We start from the raw sequence: 20,568 nt of genomic DNA, 5'->3' as shown, positions 1-20,568 counted from the left end.
AGGAGCTCTAGATAACTCTGAGAGTACAGTTGAACTTAGCTCAAGTCTGATGAAATTACTCAAATGAAATAAAAGTTGTTCTGGATGGAAGAACAGTAGCTCTATTGCATGCTAGAACAAGCGATGGCAAAGTGATGGTCATTCGGTTCCTCCTCAACAAATCTTTGCTGTAGAACATGATTTGTTGCCCTCCTATATCTTTACTGTACCTGCAATAATAGGGAAGGAAAAACCTACCCTCTAAACCAAGCATGATGGGTTCCCCTTGGAGAATAGCCCAATCATGCTTCTCCATGGAAAATACATGCTGGTACAGCTGGAAATCATGCCTGGGGCAACTGGCCCACCAGTCCCTTCCTACTCCATTCCCAGAAAAGTCTTCTAAACATGCAACAATCATAGTTTGCAAACTAGCATCATAGGGTGCTAGGATATGCAGCCCAGTATTGCACTTTGTGGAGCCCTTGTCAGTTTTCACACATCACTCTTTGACCCATATGCTTCATGATTGTATTGTAAGTTTTAATTTCTTGGTTGTTGTCAACAGCAAAGCACGATTGATTGGCTTTTCCAATTTATGACTGTAAATTCCTTTTCACTGAAGTAGGTCTACTACCAAGGTTGTGATGTGAGTGGGGAGGGAGTATTACATGAAGGCAATACCCTGTATGTTTGTGCAAACACATAGAGTTGCACTTTTGTGAGTGTGTAATCAGGAACTCATTAGGCCTGGGCAAATTTCTGTTCCGCTCGCAGAAATTACGATAATTTGACATTTTCGCGTTCCGCGGAGAGCGCGAAAATGTCAAAATTTCCGCATTCCGCAGTTTAGCGATAATTTGTTTCTTGCTCGCTCTGTAAAATAATACATTCTCGCACGCGCGCGATCGCCTTACCTGAATCCCCGCGTTCGCCGACAAGTTTTCCCGATCCGGTCGCGTTCTCCACAAGATGTTGGATTGTTGGTAGCCATTTGCGCTGTCTCGCGACAGTTCGCGCCCGCAGCAATGTCATTAGTCGCGCGATCATGTCTTTCTTCTCGCGATCATGCACCGCGAGAAGAGTGAAAACAAGATGGCCGCGCCCGCGAGCAACCGCATGGGTAAGTTAGCGAGCCGCGACCACGCAGAAAATACCCCGAACAGGCAGGAAAAAAACTTCTGCATTTTCACGATATTTCCGACTTGTTTGCGATAATTTTGAACATTTTCGCGATAATTTGTGAAAGTCGCTTTTGCAAATTCTTCCCACCCCTAGAACTCATCTCAGACCCATTGCAACCTTGAAATGTTTTTCAAATTCAGTGGTTAACCTTTGTCAAAGGCAGAATTAAATATATTTCCAAAGTGATGATCTATGGGAAAAAAATCATTTTAAAAATGTTGTTTCGTCCACAGATGATGGCATTTAGATATGAGTAATTGTAGAATATGTACTCTTATTAATGCGAAAATGCCCCTGTATTGGTAGAATTGGGATTTCTTAGACATTTTTCTGATATTCTTCTGGCATTCTGTGGCTGTCAGGAAATAGTTTCGGGTGTCCATCATGAAAAAGTATGGTGGATTTGTGAAACTCAAACATCTTCACCCTGCCTGTGCACATTTCAAACTTTCTTTTAATTAGAACACAGGTTACAGAGGTAGAATCAGTGGCAGCTACCAACAGCAGATGTGATTTTGTCCCTATACTAGTCCTCTCAGAGAGAACTGCATGTCTTTCCGCCTTAATTATTGTTATTGTGGCAGAACCAACATCTACTCTACTCCCAGAGTACACCACCCCAGACATAGTCACTGCTGGGTCCGACAAGGGAGGTAGTCTCATTGGTCTCTATTTTGAGGCACCTGCAGTCCAACCTGTGACTCACTTGGGAGGTCCTCAAGTTGCAGGGATTTTGCTCTGGAACAGAACTATGCTTGGGACCATAGAACATCAGTATGCAAGGACTGAGACACCATATGACCTTAATACCTATGTGCTCGAGTCTGACAACCAATAGTGCCTCACTTGCGCTCCTAACCTTACCAGAAAACCAGTGAATTGGCACCCCAGAGCACAACAATCTCAACCATCTCAGGGATCACTGTAACAGGACTAGCAGTGGGCAAAGAATTCCGCTCTGCCAGCAGAGTTTGTGGAGTTTTGCTCATTTTGCATTGCGTGGGGAGTTCCACAAAACTCTGCGATGTGACGTGAAGAGGAGTTTTTTCTCTTGTGTGGCTCACCAGCAGTAAGTTGGCGAGTGTTCATGAGAAACAAATCATTCTATACCTCCTTTCGGCGAGATTTCTCAATGTGGGCATTTACAGCAGTTCGCGACCGCTCACGTTGAGAAATCTGCCACTCAAGTTGAGGAAACTGCCGCTCGAGTTAGAGGCCCACTCAAGCGGCAAAAAGCATCAGCAGTCTCAGGCATGATGTGATGTGCAATTTGCGCTGATTTTACAGTGTGGGACAAACTCTTGGTGCTTAAAATCAGTGTGAGCAGCTCGACCTAACATGCTCCATCACTTGTGGAACTCCGCGGAGTGTGTAAGACTTTTTCTGTCACTTTACAGAGTTCGACGAAGTAAAACTCTGGGAATTCCACCCAGGCCTAATCAAGACACACCCTTTCGCTGTCTCACTCATACTTGTACACAGTTAGATAATAAGGAGACACGAGGAAAGCTTAGAATATTTATTCAAAGTATTGTGCTCTGAAATGCAGTTTATGTGCCACAATTAGGAAGCAAATGAATAGTAAAAACACTGTCAGCATGGTTAATAATCCATATACGAGGAAAAGCCCTATCATTTTATAAGACAGAGTAACCTAACCTCCCTCCACTGCTCCTAAAGCTATGTGATTATATGAAAGATCTCTGAGATTATTGACTGATCCCATAGCTTAGCATACACAGATGGATGCTCTAAATCTCTGCAGATGCAGGGCTTTTGACTCAGAACTCTCATTACATGTGTCTGTTTGTAGCTCATGTACTCATCTATGATAGGATATGTATACACATAAACAACAGCCACATTCTTGTGTTATGTCTAGGTGCTAGTGTGAGAGTGAATGACAAGGGACATTGTTGTTTGACATTGCAGGTGGTGCTCAGACTAAATCCCAGGAAAAGAACAGAATGCAACATAATATGCAGGTTCCGTGTGAAAGTACAATGTGTCACAAAGGCAAGCGGATTTATATAGTAACATGCGCAAAGGAAATTAAAGCCTACAACTGGCACAGTTAGGACAACATTGTGAAAACTGCTGTGGGCCATTAATGAAATACATGACACTGCTGCCTCTCACTTCCTTGACATTCTTGCATTCTTCATCAGGGTTGTGATGGAATAGCTCCTTCTTGTCTGCACAGAGGCACTGAACTGCTTGCTCTTGGGCAGTCACCCAAGTGTCACCATTAGGGAGGGTTGTAGGCAGACTTGAAGGTACAGCAATGGCCAGTGTTTTATCAGAATGTCCGCCTCTTGAGCCAGATCACTCCCTTCATCCAGGGATCTCCTTACATCCAGCTCAGGCATCCATAAGGTGCTGTGAGGCAACTGCCTCAAGGCACCTCCTATGGGTCAGCTGCAAGTGAAGGACTGTAACTGGAAGATGCAAACAGGTGTATCTGTAGGGGGTGAGCGTGAAGGCAAACATGCATTTTAACCTGTATCATACATGCCCCTTGCACCCCCTACTTACTTAACAATATTTAAATGTAAGGTTGACAGTGGGATATTACTGGACAGGAGGCTGCAGCTTTAAAGCCCTCCATCTCCTCAAGAAAATGCAAGTTTCTGCCACACACCATAATGAGTATAATCTGAAGTGTTTTGTTTCAATTAAACTGGAATGATTGCATAAGCAACCTGTTACCAGCATGTATTTATGAGAAGTGCTCTCATAACCTCGGGTAATGCTAGCACTACAAAACTACAAATAAATAAATAGATAATGAATATATAACCCACCCTAATATAGAGGCACCCTTCCCCCTTCCTCTCTTATAATCAATGCTGTTCCTTTAAGAACCATCTCCTGGGCACTCATGGGATCGACTGAGAGCTGAGGAGGTGGACAAACAGAACAACCTCTGTCGCGACTCACATGAGTCCAGACCCACTGAAAGACTTTAAACAGACTTCATTGTCAGTGAAATTGCTCTCCCTCCCTCGCAGCTCCACCATCAAGTGAGGCCTTTCCCCGAGCCCCTGCACTCTCGAGTGTTGGTGTTCGAGGCCCTCCTCCACCCACAGGTTTTATCTGCGCCTCATCCCTGGTGGTCCAGTGGACCTCTCGCTCCGCTCTTTCTCTCCGTTTTCACACGTTTTTCACTGATTTCAATTTCCCCCTTTTACTCTCCGTGTCCTTCGTCCGTTTTCACTCATTTTTCAATGATTTCAATCTCCCCCTTTCACTCCCCCTCTGTGTCTTTCCTGTTTTTATTAGGCTGGGCAGTAAATTCCGTTCCGCTTCCAGAATTTGCAGAATTTGGGTAATTTTGCTTTCTGTGGAGAACGGGGAATTGCCAAAAGTTCCGCGATCCGTAGCTTCGCGGAATTTTTTGCTTGTTTGCGTTTTCAAAATGCGTGTTCGTGAGATATTTCCCCCGAGCACACAAACAGCATTTGTGAATAGCAAAAAAGCATTATGAATGGGCGACACAAGCAACTCCGTGTGTTCGCAGAATTTCTGCTTGCTTGCGGATATTTTTTACAATTTCGAGGAGCTTTGCGTAGCGCGACTACACAAATTCCGCCCACCCCTTGTTTTTACTCATTTTTCACTGATTTAATCTCCCCCTCTCACGCTCCTTCTGTTTCTTTCCTCCACTTTTCTTGAAATTTTCACTGCCTTATTTCTGCTCTTTCCTCTCTTTTTGCCTCTTTCTGCACGTTTTTCTATGCTGCTGCTGCCCCCGCGACACCCCCAGCACGACCAACGTGACCGGCTGAATCCAGCTCCTCTCCCCGCTCTGGCCTCCCATCTGTCCAGCCCTCCCCAACCCCTACTTAATGGCGGTCGCTGCGTGGGTGTGCCACTGGCGTGCCAAATGCGTGCCAAAGGCAAGCCTGTGTGTGCCTGTCCACAACCCGACCGCGACCAGTGCCAGGAACCCTGGACCTCCGCAACGCTGATACTATGACCCAGTGGCACTCCACGCTCTCAACCCAGGATGGAACAACAACTGCAAGCTAGCATCACCAGCTGACACCCACGGACCCTTCAGCTGTCACCACTGCCAGCAGACCTGCAGCATCGCCAAGACCACGGACCCGGCGCAACCCACCCGCAAGACCACAACCGAACCGAAGACCCTGCAATGCATCCTCCTCAATGTCTGATCCCTCCACAAACATACCATCGAAGTCTGGGACCTCCTGGACAGCACCACCCCCGAAACATGGACCAACTCCACCTCGGAACTGTACATCGTCATCGCCATTCCAGGAAGGACAGTCCCACTCGCCAGGGAGGAGGAATCAACATCACCCACAGATCCACCCCCCACCTGAGCACACTCCCCGACGAGCCCACAGACCTGATGGAACACCTTCACTTCAAGATACTGGCCAGCCCTACCACCAACCTCCGAGGAACCCTCATCTACCGACCCCCTGGACCCTGCAGATCTTTCGCCAACTCCATCATGGACATCATCTCCCCACATGCCATCGTGTCCACCAACTACACCCTACTCGGAGACCTCAACTTCCACCTCGAAACCAACTGAACCCCAGCACCACATCCCTCCTGGACAACCTCCACAACATTGGACTCCGACAGATCGTGACTGAACCCATTCAGTCAGCAGGACACACCCTTGACCTCCTCTTCACAACAGGAAATTCCATCACCTTTAGCCATACCACCGAACTCCCATGGACTGATCATTGATGAGTACACTTTACCTTCAGAACACCCACCATCATAGACACCAGCACCTGCTCCCACGAAGAAACTGGACCAGAATCACTGACAACCAGCTAACCTCATCACTCAGCAACTCCACCCTAACCATAGCGAAAAAAGACGACCCCAACACCGCAGCCGGAGCCCTGCACAGATGGATCTCCGACAGCACCAACACCATAGCTCCCCTCAAAAAAACAACACCCATGCCAAGAAAACCAGATGGTTACCACCGAACTTCAACAGTCCCAACGCACTTGCCGCCGCCTCAAAATGACCTGGAGTAACACCAAATCCATAGACGCCCACAACAACTTCAGAGCCGCCACCAACAGCCACCACCAATGGGGAAAATAGTTATTGAAGACAGAATCTCCACTCACGCACACAACAGCAAAGAACTCTTCAGCATCATAAAGGAGTTCGCCCAACCCACCAGTGAGTCCACCGACATCCCTCCCTCACAAGACCTCTGTGACAAACTCAGCACCTTTTTCCACCACAAAATCAAGAGCATCTATGACAACTTCGACGAAGACAACCAACACACTGAACCCTCACCTACCACCCCGACTCCTTGAAGCCAGTGATCAATAACTAGACAGCCCTCACCACCAAAAACATACTGAAGACAATGAAGTCAATCTACTCCGGGGCCCCCATGGACCCCTGTCCCCACCACATTTTCAACAAAGCCGCCAGCACCATTGCACCCATGCTCTGCCACACCATCAGCCACTCCCTGGCAACTGCCTCGTTCCCCGACAACTGGAAAGACTCCGACGTCAACTCCCCCTTGAAGAAACCCTTGGTGGACCCCACCAACCTCAAAAACTACAGACCCATCTCCCTGCTCCCGTTCCCAGCAAAAGTCATTGAGAAAGCCATCAACGGCCAACTCACCACATTCATCGAAGAGCACAGCATCCTCAACTTCTCCCAATCCGGCTTCAGAAAAAACCACAGTAAGGAAACCCCCCTCCTCGCTCCAACAGATGACATCCGACCCATCCTGGACAAAGGAGAAACAGCAGCCCTCATCCTCCTCGACCTCTCAGCGTCGCTCGACACAGTCTCTCACTGCACCCTAATACGCAGACTCCACGATGCAGGGATCCAAGACAAGGCCCTCGACTAGATCCGCTCCTTCCTCTTCGGCAGAACACAGAGAGTCAGACACCCCCCTTTCCTCTCTAACCCTACACCAACCACCTGAGGAGTCCCCCAGGGGTCCTCCCTCAGCCCTACGCTCTTCAATGTCTACATGGCTCTGCTCGCCCCATCGTCAGAACCTACGGACTCAACATTGTGTCATACGCAGACAATACCCAACTCATCCTCTCCCTATCCAACAAACCTAATACCACCAGACACAACTTTTGAGAAGGCATGGAAGCAATGCCCAAATGGATGAAAAACAGATGCCTACAACTAAACACGAACAAAACAGAAGTACTCATCATGTGCCCAAACCCCATCACCTGGAACAACACCTGGTGGCCCCCCACTCTTGGAAGCCCGCCCACCCCCACGGACCATGCACGCAACCTGGGAATCATCCTGGACTCCAAGCTCAAAATGGACCGTCAGATCAACTCTGTCTCGTCCTCTTGCTTCCTCACCCTCCGCCTCCTATGTAAGACCTTCAAATGGATCCACTTAAAAACACAGAAAGACCGTCACTCACGCCCCGGTCACCAGCAGACTCGACTACGGCAACGCACTCTATGCGGAATAAACAAAAACCTCACCCGCAAGCTACAGAACATTCAGAACACAGCCACAAGACTGGTTCTCGACCTGCCAAGACACTGCCACATCTCCCAGCACCTGCACAGAATCTACTGGCTCCCCATCGAAGCTGGAGTCACCTTCAAGATGCTCACCCATGCCCACAAGGCCCTCCACAACACCGGACCAGCATACCTGAACAGCTGACTCAAATTCCACGAACCCCAGAGGACGTTATGATCAGCCCAGCTCTCCTACGCCGTGGTCCCCCACACCAGAAAGACCAGATCGGGAGGCCGCTCCTTCCCATTCCTCGCGGCCAGAGCCTGGAACGCCCTTCCGCTCCACCTCAGACAGACAACATCGCTCCCGTTCTTCGCAAGAAACCTCAAAACCTGGCTCTCTGACAGCCCCCCCCTTGATGGACTGGAACCTACTAACCCCCAGCGCCTTGAGACCCTTACGTGTGAGTAGTCACGCTTAACAAATGTCTGATTGATTGATTGGAGATTGTGCCTAAAAGGAAACATAAATTCGCTTTGTATTGGTTTCAGAAAAAAGAATTTCTAAGGCATGTCATATAAGTAAGCTTCTTCTTACCTGCACGTGTCTGTAGAGCCCAGTGATGGTTGCCATAGCAGCAGATGTGGTTGATAACATGTCACCAATGACAGCAGCCAGGACCCCTCTCGACCGACATCTGTAGTTAGGGACTAGGACCGAATCTTCTCTTCCTGATAATAACCCCATTGTGCTTAGGGTCACTTGGGCCACGTTGAGAAATGAATTAAAGGCCTCAAAGCCCAGGGTGATGTTGGGTAAAAGGTCAGGATTCTTGTTAATCTCCTCAATGGCAAAAACAAAGGCGAAGAAATGTCGAAAGTAACGGCTGGTAAGGCTGCAAGGAAAATACATTACTTTGAGTTACTTATTATGCAGGTGGCTTTTGAAGACAATATTCTCTATTTTATAGAGTTGCTATTTTTGAAATAAAAATCAACCTCACTCTTCATTATCCCTTTTATCCCCTTGTGATTAGGACTCTGTAAACACCCTTGGGGGTTCCACAAGGATCTACCCCCTCCATCTCTTTTAAATTCTATCTGGAACCTCTTCTTGATTTATTTAACTCATAGAGTCTCCCTTCCCATCAATATGCAGATGATATGTAGATTTATATAAGACTTAAAAAACCAACTTCTTTGACCGGATCAAAGACTACATAATGCTGAGCGTCCTGACAGTATCTGAAACTGGATTAAAATACAACTGACCTTTTGATTTCATTAGCTGGGGCCCTGAAAAAACACAACTAAAGAGCGGTGGTTTCTCATCAAGGGCATCAGAGTTCTGTTCCTTTTACCTTTGCCTCCATTACCAAAAAGCAAAGTTGTTGTTACATACGTTAAAATTCCATGCAGCACTTTTTCTTGCTTCGGTACATGCTGGTCAATTATGCATGCAAAACCATACCTATTTGGTATCTGTTTCGAAACTACTAATATTACTCAAGAATAACTACAGCCTCGTGAGCTATGCACAGGAGGGGAGGGCATCTGTAGTTAGACAGTCATCATGGCTATGCGCTCACCGGGGTAATGATACCTCTGAGGTATTACACAGGTGAGCGTGAAGCTTACATTGATAGTCACGTAATATTAATTTATGCTTGAGTGGACTAGGGATCTTTCATGGCCCTGACGAGAAAGCCAAGGGGATGGCTTTCGAAACATGTTGACCTACAAGGTGATATCTCATTACAATAGATCACCTCCATTTCCCTTTTTAGTGCCACCAGCTATGGAAAGCAATAAATAATTTTTTCTACTAGCCAGATAACTTTTAACTGGCACCACTAATCCTTTTGACCCTAACTCTCTCACATCTGCACCACACATGGGGCCTCATGTAGGTAAATAAAATGTACCGATTCTTAAATACCGAACCGTACCGAATCGGTATTTAAGAATCGGTAAGTTATATGTAGGTAACAAATCGGTAATATTTACCGAATCGGTAACATTCGGTATTCAAGAATCGAAATTTACCGATTCGGTAAATTCCGCGGTGGTATTTACGAATCGGTAAATACCGCGGTGGTATGTACCGAATCGGTAAATACCGAGGTGGTATTTACCGATTCGGTAAATACCGAATCGGAAAATACCGAATCGGAAAAACAAAATCACATGACTGTTTGAAACAGCCAATCCTGTGCAACCAAACCCCACCCAAGTAGGAAGTGGCCACACCCAGGCAGGTGCACTCAATCAACAGACTCAGGAGAGGCTGGGAGTGCAGAGGACAGGAGGGGAAAGGAGGCGCAAGGTGAAATTAAGCCCCAAGGAACTCCAGGTGCTAGTGGAGGAGTTGGTGAAGCAGCACCAGAAGCTTTTTGGGAGGCAATCCCTGCAAGTGGCAGAGTGTGAGAAACGCACTATTTGGCTGGCAATCCAGGCGCAGGTAAATGCTGTGGGAGTGACCCACAGGGACATTGACGTGACTAAGAGGAAGATGGGGGACATCCAGAAGGAGGCCAGCCTGACAGGAGGTGGAAGTAACAGGGCACCTGCCCTCACCGAACTGGAGGAGCTGGTGCAGTCGACAATCGAGCCCGAGAGTGTCGTGGGCCTTGGGGATGCCGACAGTTCTGCCAGAGCCGCCACCCAACAAGGTAGGAGGAATGCACAGCAATGTAGCCCCCCCTACCCCTATCCCACATCCCCCATTGTGAAATGAGTATCCCACTCCAGTCCATGTGTTACTGCAGACAGGCAATGCATTATGGGAGATGTAGTCAGGGATCCCCCACCATGAACAGAATAGCACAGAACAATGATGCATGGTACACACATTAGCCTAAAGCAGACAGAGGACAATGTGAGAGTGTTACATCAATTTATTGTCATGCTTGCAATGCATGCCTTCAGGTACACTGAGCTGATGTTGCATTTCTGTCCACAGACGTAACATCGCGCAGGACTGCACATGGCACCGGAGTGAGGGCACACCGTCAAGCCAGTTCAGCTATGGCCACCACAAGTTCTGGCCAGAGATCGTTGCCACAGCCAGCATCCCTAGTACCTGAGCCAGCATCCCCAGTACCTGAGCCTGCATCCCCAGTACATGAGCCAGCATCACCAGTACCTGAGCCAGCATCCCCAGTACCTGAGCCAGCATCACCACTCATGCTGGAGTCACCGGCCACATCACCGCCTGCAATAGTGAGGTCGAGGAGGCGTGCTGCTGCCAGGCTGCGCGTGTTACACACATCATCTGATGACAGCAGGGGCCCGGAGCCAAATACTATGCCCCAGGATGGGAGACATACCACTGTGCCCTCCATCTCACAGGGAGAAGACACAGGTGCAGGACGGCGCCGCAGGTCGCGTGAGCAAAGTCCATCACCAATCGATCACAGCCATGGAGTCTTTGGGGGCCTGGAGGCCAACATGTTAAAACAACAGCGCCTGCAAACAAAGGCAGTCATTTCAGTACAGCGGCATGTGCGGGGACTGAGAACCACATTCAGACACATGAACAGGAAAATCTGCGCAATGGCGGCGGGGATTACTGACATGGCAGCGGGCCTGCGGGACGTGTCACAGTCCATGCAGCTGTTGTGCAGCAAGTTGGATGCAGATAGAGCTGCAAGGCGCCGGGAACGGCAGAGGGGAGACAGGCACACCAGGGCACTCAGCCGCCTTGCAACTGCAACATCACTACTCTGCCGGCGCTCAGTGAACATGCAGGAGGGCCTGACACACTGCAGCAGCGACGTCACTAGGGGGATGGTGCAGGTCACCAGTGCCCTGGAGGTCCTATTGACCAGTCAGGCGGCCACGAGTGGTGCAGGGGATGCTGCTGAAAGCATGGACACCAGCAGCAGGAGCAGCATCACACCCCCCATCCCAGAAACACACAGGAGCAGCAGGCGGAATGGGGCTGGCACCAGTGAGGAGGCTGAATCCGTGCCATCCCACAATGTAGCGCGTGGCCGCAAACTTTGATGCTGCACCACGTAGCAATAGACTATTGGGTGACGTAACCCTGGACTTCACACTTGTGAATGAGCAATGTTGCCAGAATTGCATTATCCTTGTTTAGTGGCGTAGTGGCGCATTATTAAACTACGTCATTACAGACAACAACTGACTGTGTCCCCTTACTTACTCAGAAATAGTTGCATGTGATCTCTGCCCGTCTCTCTCTCCCATCTGTTGCTGTTGGCACTCCAGCAGCGTTGTGCTCTGGCTGACTTGATTCATCATCATTGTCCTCAAAATCTATTAGTTCCACCTCTGTACCTCTCTTTGTGGCAAGGTTGTGCAGCATTGCACAAGTGGCAATGATCTTGCAACAGATGATGGGTGTGTACTGGCGTGCACCTCCGCTTTTATGAAGGCAGCGGAACCTGCTCTTCAACAGTCCGAATGTGCGCTCCACCACATTTCGTGTAGATTTGTGGGCCACATTATATCGTCTCTCACTCTGGGTTGATGGGTGTAGGTAGGGAGTCAGGTTGAATGACCGCACGGCATATGCACTGTCGCCTAGGTGAGTTAAAGGGAACCATCAGTCACATGCCTCAATACACTATGATTTGCACTAAGTATTAGGGAGCGTGACTGTGACTTACCAAGCAGGTATCCTTCTCCAAATTCTCCGGCAAGCAGTCGTATGTAGATCCCACTGTTCTGGAAGATGTAGGAGTCGTGGGTGCTCCCAGGAAACTTCGCAACAATGTCAGTGATGATGTTCCCTGCATCGCAGATTACCTGCACATTGATGGAGTGGGTGGACTTTCTGTTCCTGTAGATGTGCTCAGTGGCAGCTGGTGGGCAGATTGAGATGTGTGTGCCATCAATACAGCCGATGACATGGGGGAACTGTGCCATGTGATAAAAGTCAGTTTTAGTTTTCTGCAGTTCAGCCTGTGTGTTTGGGAAGCTGATGTAGTGGTGCATTCTCTGCATCATGGCATCCAGGAACTTCCTGAAGAAACGGGACAGGCAACTCTGGGATACACCGCCCACCGCAGCTATCACCACCTGATAACTTCCAGAAGCAAGTAGATGTAGGCTGCAGAGAACCTGCACATGTGGTGGTATGGCATGCGCCCTTCTTGTTGGCTGGTCCAGGAGTGGGTGCAGGTCCCTTATCAGGTCCATGATGGTTTGTGGGTGTAGCCTGTACCTTTCATGTATCTCAGCCTCAGTCAGTTGGAAGAGTGTGATGCGCTGTCTGTATATGCGTTCCTCCCGTCTCCATATCCTCAGACCTGCTGCCTGTAGACGTAGGCGCCTTGCAATGACATACAGAGCGGCCATGTTGTCCACGCTGATGCATTTTGGGATTTATTTTATGCACTGTTGATGATTACCACCTGCTTTCAATCTGTGTTAATTACCGACTCTTAATTACCGAATTTCATGGATTTCTAAATTACCGAATTTACGTACATGTCTTTTTCCGTTTTACCACTTCATATTTACCACTTCATATTTCCCGAATCGGAAAATATGTATTCGGTAAATATGAATCGGTATTTTAGAAATCGGTAAATATGAATCGGTATTTACCGCTTCATATTTACCGAATTTTGGTTTTTGGCCTCCTACATCTCACTTGACTAAGTACCGGTCGGTAATGGGAAATTTACCGAATTTCGGCCGTTACCGACCGGTATTTGGCTACCTACATGAGGCCCATAGTCTTTTCACAAAAAGTGCTCCCGCGTCTCCGTTGGTTGCAGCATGCCCCGTCCCGCAGCAGGACGGGAAGAACCTGATGATGAAGCATGACACCGAATGAGCATTTGGTGTGTGAGGGTTATCAAAAAAACACATAGTGTTTCCCTGGTCAATTCATTGGGTTACACTCATTCCAACCATCCATCTATATAAGAGTTTCAGATTCGGAAGGATACATTAACGTTAGTAGTAAAAGGTAGAATCTTTTTGGTTGTTTTACATTTTTTGTCTGCTCAAATAATCCAACTACTATGAAGCTACTTGGCTAATGCACACACAATTGCCTGTTTTGTTTCAGCAGGCAGCAACCTAAGAGCAATGAAACAGTGTCTTACGGCAAGATTGGTGTGAGCCAACTACTCCCTGGGCGTGGGTAGCCCATGCTAAAAAGAAATGGTACAAAAAGAACTCACCTTCCTGTAGGCAGCTTGGGCACGTAGTGCCGCAGCTCGCGGCAACCTTCCATTCTCGCCAAACATCAGCACACAGAGAGTGAAAAAGTGAAATTGGATTAATAATTTCCTAGCTGTCCTAGCTATTTGTGCAGAGATAAGATCCAACAATACTCTAGACTTAGGGGCTTATTTACAAGCCCCTTGTGCCACTTTTGTGTCACTTTTCCCATATTACAAATGATGCAAAATTGGCGCAAGGGCCCTGTAAATCTGCCCCTTACAGTTTAACTCGTGGTCCATGACATCGATGGTGAGGCGGCTACGCTTGTGTCACACACCCCTGCTCGTCATACACAAGCCCAATACAGATTTCTTCAATCAAGCCTTCGTGCCCCAAAGGTTTATAAGCAGGAAATGCTTGACTTAAGAAAGTATAGCCTTATCCCTTGGAAGACTTGAAAGTGGCTAATCAGAGCTGGAGCGGACCTCAGTCTTTGCTTATGAGTGATTAGTCTAAACCTAGCTTTCTTTGTTATTGCCTTTACTCCTGTGTCCAAAAGTGTGAGTGCTCACACGGAGGTTTAGGGGTGATCTCAGAACGTTTTTTCTCTGGTTGCCAGGGGTGCAAGCCTTATATGGCCCCATAGTTCGGCCCCATACAGAGCGCATGATCCTGCTTTTGACTGATATATGTTTAAAGCAGGTGAAACCTGCCGAGTTTAAGAAATATGGTAACATTTTAACACCCTTGAGGCATGATCAATCAATCAATCAATCAATCAAGAAATTTGTATCGCGCACTACTCACCCGGAAGGGTCTCAAGTAGGCCTGGGCGGTAAATTCCGTTCCGCTCGCGGAATTTGCGGAATTTCGGTAATTTCGCGTTCCGCGGAGAACGCAAAATTGCCCGAAATTCTGCTTTCCGCGACTTCGCGACATTTTTTCTTGTTCGCGTTCTCAAAATGCGTGTTCGCGAGATATTTCTCCCCGAGCACGCAAACAGCAACTGTGAACAGGAAAAAAGCATCGCGAACATGCAATTCCGCGTGTTCACGGAATTTCTGCATGTTCGCGGAGATTTTTTACCGTTTCGCGGAGATTTGCGTAACGTGATTACGCAAATTCCGCCCACCCCTAGTCTCAAGGCGCTTGGGGGAGGGGGGCTGCTACTGCTCGAACAGCCAGGTCTTGAGCAGCCTCCTGAAGGCGAGGTGGTCCCGAGTCAGTCGCAGGTGGACGGGCAGGGAGTTCCATGTCTTAGCCGCCAGGTAAGAGAAGGATCTTCCTCCGGCGGTGGTTCTCTGGATGCGAGGGACGACGGCGAGGGCGAGGTTCGCGGATCGTAGCTGGCGGGTGGGCGTGTAGAAGGTCAGTCGGTCGTTGAGGTATCTTGGGCCCAGGTCGTGGAGGGATTTGTGTGCGTGGGTGAGGAGTCTGAACGTGATCCTCTTGTTGACAGGGAGCCAGTGCAGGTCTCTTAGGTGGCTCGAGATGTGGCAGTGTCGGGGGACGTCCAGGATGAGTCGGGCGGAGGCGTTCTGGATACGTTGAAGTCGTTTCTGAAGCTTGGCTGTTGTACCGGCGTTGAGGGTGTTTCCATAGTCTAGTCTGCTGGTGACGAGGGCCTGGGTGACCGTCTTCCTGGTCTCGATCGGGATCCATCGGAAGATTTTGCGGAGCATGCGAAGGTTGTGGAAGCAAGCTGAGGAGACGGCGTTGACTTGTCTGGTCATCGATAGGGAGGAGTCCAGGATGACGCCCAAGTTGCGTGCGTGGTCCGTTGGTTTGGGTGTGGTGCCTAGTGCCTAGTGCCGGGGGCCACCAGGAGTCGTCCCATGCGGAGGGCGAGGGTCCCAGGATGAGGACTTCTGTCTTGTCCGTGTTCAGCTTCAGGCGGCTGATGTTCATCCATTCGGCGACGTCTTTCAGTCCTTCGTGTAGGCAGACTTTGGCGGTGTCGGGGTCTCTGGTGAGGGAGAAAATCAGTTGGGTGTCGTCGGCGTAGGAAATGATGTTGAGGTTGTGTTGGCGTGCGATGGCAGCGAGGGGTTTCATGTAGACGTTGAAGAGGGTGGGGCTGAGCGATGATCCTTGCGGGACGCCGCAGATGACTTCGGTGGCTTCAGAGCGGAACGGAGGGAGGCGTACTCTCTGTGTTCTGCCAGAGAGGTAGGAGATGATCCATTCCAGGGCATTTCCTTGGATGCCAGTGTCGTTAAGGCGTTGGACTAGGGTGCGGTGGCAGACGGTGTCAAATGCTGCGGAGAGGTCTAGGAGGATGAGTGCCGCTGTTTCGCCGTTGTCGAGCAGGGCTCGGATGTCGTCGGTGGCTGCGATGAGGGCGGTCTCGGTGCTGTGGTTCGCTCTGAATCCGGACTGCGATGGGTCAAGGGATCCGTTCATTTCGAGGAAGGCGGCTAGTTGCTTGTTGACGATCTTCTCGATGACCTTGGCGGGGAAGGGAAGGAGCGAGATGGGGCGGAAGTTCTTGAGGTCGGTCGGGTCCGCTGTTGGTTTCTTCAGCAGTGCGCTGAGCTCGGCGTGCTTCCAGCTCTCCGGGAAGGTGGCTGTGTCGAAGGAGGTGTTGATGATGTTTCGGAGGTAGGGTGCGATGGTAGAGGCGGCCTTGTTGAAGATATGGTGGGGGCACAGGTCGGTCGGCGATCCGGAGTGGATGGTGTTCATCATGCTTGCCGTGTCTTCGGGGGTCACCTTGGTCCATGTCTGGAGGGTGGCAGCAAGGTGTGTTGGTTCGACCGATGGGTGCGGGGGTGGAGCGCCGAAGCTGATGTGGATGTCGGCGATCTTGCGGTGGAAGTACGAGGTGAGGGAGTCGCAGAGGTCCTGCGAGGGAGTGATGTCGTTGTTGCCGGTGCTGGGGTTGGAGAACTCTTTGACGATGTTGAAGAGCTCCTTGCTGTCATGGGCGTTCTTGTCCAGTCGCTCCTTCAGGGATGTCTTCTTGGTGGTGCGGATGAGCTGGTGGTGTCTCCGGGTGGCGAGTTTGAGGGCGGTCATGTTGTCCGCTGTTTTGTCGATGAGCCAGGCCTTCTCGAGGGTGCGGCAGGCCTTCTTAGAGTCCTTGAGTTCGTCGGTGAACCAGGGGGCCTTCTTGCTTCTGGGTCTGGTGGGTGGGTTCTTCATCGGGGCGAGGTCATCGGCACAGGAGGTCAGCCACTGCGTGAGGTCGAGGGCAGCTGTGTTAGAGTCCGTTGTTCTGCCTGGTGGGTTCTGGCTGAGGGAGGTGGTGAGCTGGTCGACTGTGATCTTGCTCCAGTTTCTGTGGGGAACCCGCTTCGGGTGGTGGCGGATCGTGTTCTTTTGGAAGCTGAAGTGGACGCAGCTGTGGTCAGTCCAGTGAAGTCCGGTGGAGTGGCTGAAGGTGACGTGCTTGCTGGATGAGAAGAGGGGGTCGAGCGTGTGGCCGGCGTAGTGGGTGGGGGTGTTGACCAGTTGCTGGAGTCCGAGGTTGGCGAGGTTGTCCAGCAGGGCGGTGGTGTTGCGGTCGTTGTTGTTCTCCAGGTGGAAGTTGAGGTCTCCTAGGAGGATGTAGTCGGCGGAGGGGAGGGCGTGAGGGCTGATGAAGTCCGTGATGTCTTCGCAGAACTGTGTGCGCGGTCCAGGGGGTCTGTAGATGAGGGTGCCTCTGAGGGTGGTCTTGGGGTCAGTGTGAATCTGGAAGTGCAGGTATTCGGCGGCGTTGAATGTGTCGATGGAGTCAGTCGAGATGCGGATGGTACTTTTGTGAACGATGGCGATGCCCCCTCCGGTCTGGTTGACGCGATCCTTCCTGATGATCTTGTAGCTGTCCGGGATGGCTATGGCGATGTCGGGGGCTGAGGAGGCGTTCATCCAGGTTTCCGTGAGGAAGGCGATGTCTGGAGATGCGGTGTCGAGGAGGTTCCTGAGTTCCACGGCGTGTCTGTGGACGGAGCGGGTGTTGAGCAGGATGCACTTCAGGTGGTTGCTGTTGTCCGTCTTGGTGGGTGCGGTGCCGGTGCGGAGGCAGGAGAATTTGAAGGATCGGCAGGCGAAGGGTCCATGGGTGTGTCGCGGGGATGCTTGGTGGCTTGATGGGTCAAATGACTCAATAACCTGGGGGATCCAGGACATGTGGATGGAACCTAATACCCAGATATTCACATTTGGAGACCCTTTCCAAACTGGCGAGTTCTAAACTAATCAGCCTCTGAAAGATCTGTGAGGATTAAGGGCCATACACTTTGTTTGGCTCAGGTTGATTAGAAGGCCTTTATCCTTAAAAACGTCAGCAAATTGATTCATCAAAGCCTGTAAACCCCTTGGGAAGCTTGATACTAACAAGGTATCTTCAGCAAATAACATATTCAGTGTTCTACACCCAACTAACAGCGGCTCATCACCCCTACATTGCCCCGTAGAGGCCACAGCATCATTCACGTATAGAGCAAAGGGGGTAGGAGCTAATCCACAGCCCTCGTCTGACCCTAATCGGACCTGTGCGCTCTCCTTGTTGCCCCCATCGCACTTGTGCACAGGTATCCGAGTGCAGACACATTCAGGTGTCAAGAGGTGGTGCAGGCGTCCCCTTGGCTCAGGAACCTCAGTCAAAAGCTGTTTTTACATCTATGAAGATGACATAAAGATGCTCCTTCTGAATAGCCACCATTTTCCAGTATATAGTCATAAATCTAAAAACCTGGTCTATTGCACTGACTTCTTTTCAGAACCCTGCCTGGAGCTGAGAAAGGGTGCCCACCTCTTCAATCCAGGTTTCAAGGGAGAAAAGGATTTGCGTTGTAAATATTTTTTGGGAGGAGTCTGACAGGCTAATTGGCCTGTAGTTGAGTGGAATGTCCTTCAGGCCCTTCTTATGGATGGGGACTATTTCAGTCACTTGCCAAAATTGTGGAATCTGTGGGCCCACAAATGTGCCTGACAAAGTTTATTCACATACTTCGACTATTTGTCGATAAGTGCAATGAAGAGATCCCTGGGGATTCTGTCCAGTCCGCAGCTTTCTCAGGGATAAGACTCCTTGTTGCACTCCTAGTTGTCTGAACGTTTATAGTGAGGTACAATTATGGGCCAGGCCTCTTTTAACTGCATAAATCCAGGGTGTGGAAATCTGCCTCCCCTACTCTATCATAGAGTGATGTAAAATCTTTCCACTAGGTGTGGCGCAGGATATGGTTGGACATGACGGTTCGTGCAGGTCATCTACCTTTGGCCACTAACTTCCAAAATATTCTGAAGTCAGTGGACTTAACTACATCAGAAATAGGATCCCATAAATAGGAATCCACAAACTACAGCGCCTCTGCTGCACTGCTTTATACTGCATCCATCTGATCACAGTTTCCACTTTTTAAAGCAGAGTGAAGTTTCCTTTTGGCAATCCTTGTTGAATCAAGAGTCATTAGCTGTGGATTAGGGGCAATCCCTCCTATATTAGGACTAGAAATGGTTGCTAACCAAGAAACATAAATCCTTATGTATGGTGTGGATGCCCTGGTTTCTTGTGACTGAGTCAAAGACATTATCTATGCTCTCCAAGTCAATCATGAAGGCCCTGTTTATACTGTTTAGGCTCTCGGGATGGATAACAACTTAGAACTATCTGCTGTTGGCATGGCCAAAGTCCCTACTAAGCGATGAAGGAGGGGGCTAATGGTGAAGTGTGATCTCAGCCATCGTCCAATGAATAGCATTGTGGTTGCTGTCTAATTTTGTTACTTCCTTTATATCAACCACATAAAGGCAGGGATACAAGCAAATAGTCAAGCTTGCTAGTGTGTCCTTGCATAATATATTTACGATGCTCATGGGAATCTGATTTGATGTGTCCACTGGAGAACTGCAAGTCACATGCTAGTGTAGGGGATAGCATCTTATAAGATACCTCTGTGTGTCTCTTAATGGGAGGTATGTCCAGCAATGGGATTCCTCATTCCTCATCCTCTGTCTCACCAGAGTTTCATCCGGACTAGTCAAGGGCTAAATGGTGGTATTTAAATCCACTGGGATGATCAAATGGTCATTGGATACAGGATTTCCTATATGGGCCAAAAAATGCTTAAATACCCGTCTGACCCCTCTATTGTAGATATTATAAATCCATAAGGGTCCCCCTCAGTCCTTGATACACAAATGCCTTGAAAATCAGAGAAGTCTTGTATTTGCACCCAATGAGAGCCAAACTCATATTAGAAGGAGGGCCACTTCCTGGTGTTGTAAATTGGCAGCGATTGGATTAGCATTAGCGAAATCCATCTTGTATTTAGAGGCTATCTTGTCCATTTTGTGGAATCCATTTTGTATTTCTGGCAGCCATTTTGTTTGCCATGTGCTGCCACGTGCTCACCATGTGCTTTGTCCTCCCTCAGTGTTGACTGCTCTTGTAATCTGCCTAGAAACGAACTATATTTAGCATCTTCCACCTTTGCACATGCCTAGTGAGTTTTCAACTGTCCTTGCAGCTGTTAGTAGTATGTAACTGTCAGGATGTGTTTACTAGCATTGGCAAACTCCTCCTACTTGTCGACTGTGCATTTCTATATGACCTTATATGTACATAAAACCTTCGCCCTCTTTTAAGCCCCTGTGTGGGTATAAAAGGACCATGCTCCTTCTGTTTGGTGTGCTACTTCATTCAATACCGAAGGGTGCTGTGTGAATGTAGTTCCACCTCATGAGGTTTATTAAACTTCGTATTTTCTATTCCAGTTTCTGTGCCAACTTCTTCCTATTGGTCTGAGGACTCTGTGCAGAGAAGGGCGAACCCCTTGCACTGTTAGGT

At 49.1% G+C, this 20,568-nt stretch overlaps 1 protein-coding gene across 1 annotated transcript in view; it reads right to left on the bottom strand.

Annotated features, from left to right (window-relative positions):
* Positions 1-13,860, bottom strand: part of LOC146788756 (vomeronasal type-2 receptor 26-like) — a 757,063-nt gene extending 743,203 nt beyond the window's left edge. Inside the window, exons 1-2 of the mRNA XM_085630964.1 lie at positions 13,808-13,860; positions 8,248-8,539 (exon numbers count right to left, since the gene is read on the bottom strand). Of these exons, the coding sequence (XP_085487090.1) occupies positions 8,248-8,539; positions 13,808-13,860 (345 nt within the window). The remainder of the gene's footprint in view (positions 1-8,247; positions 8,540-13,807) is intronic.
* Positions 13,861-20,568: the final 6,708 nt, after the last annotated feature.

The sequence above is a fragment of the Triturus cristatus genome, chromosome 10 (genome assembly GCF_964204655.1).
Source record: "Triturus cristatus chromosome 10, aTriCri1.1, whole genome shotgun sequence".
Taxonomy (NCBI): Eukaryota; Metazoa; Chordata; class Amphibia; order Caudata; family Salamandridae; genus Triturus; species Triturus cristatus.
This window is presented reverse-complemented; position numbering and strand designations above follow the sequence as displayed.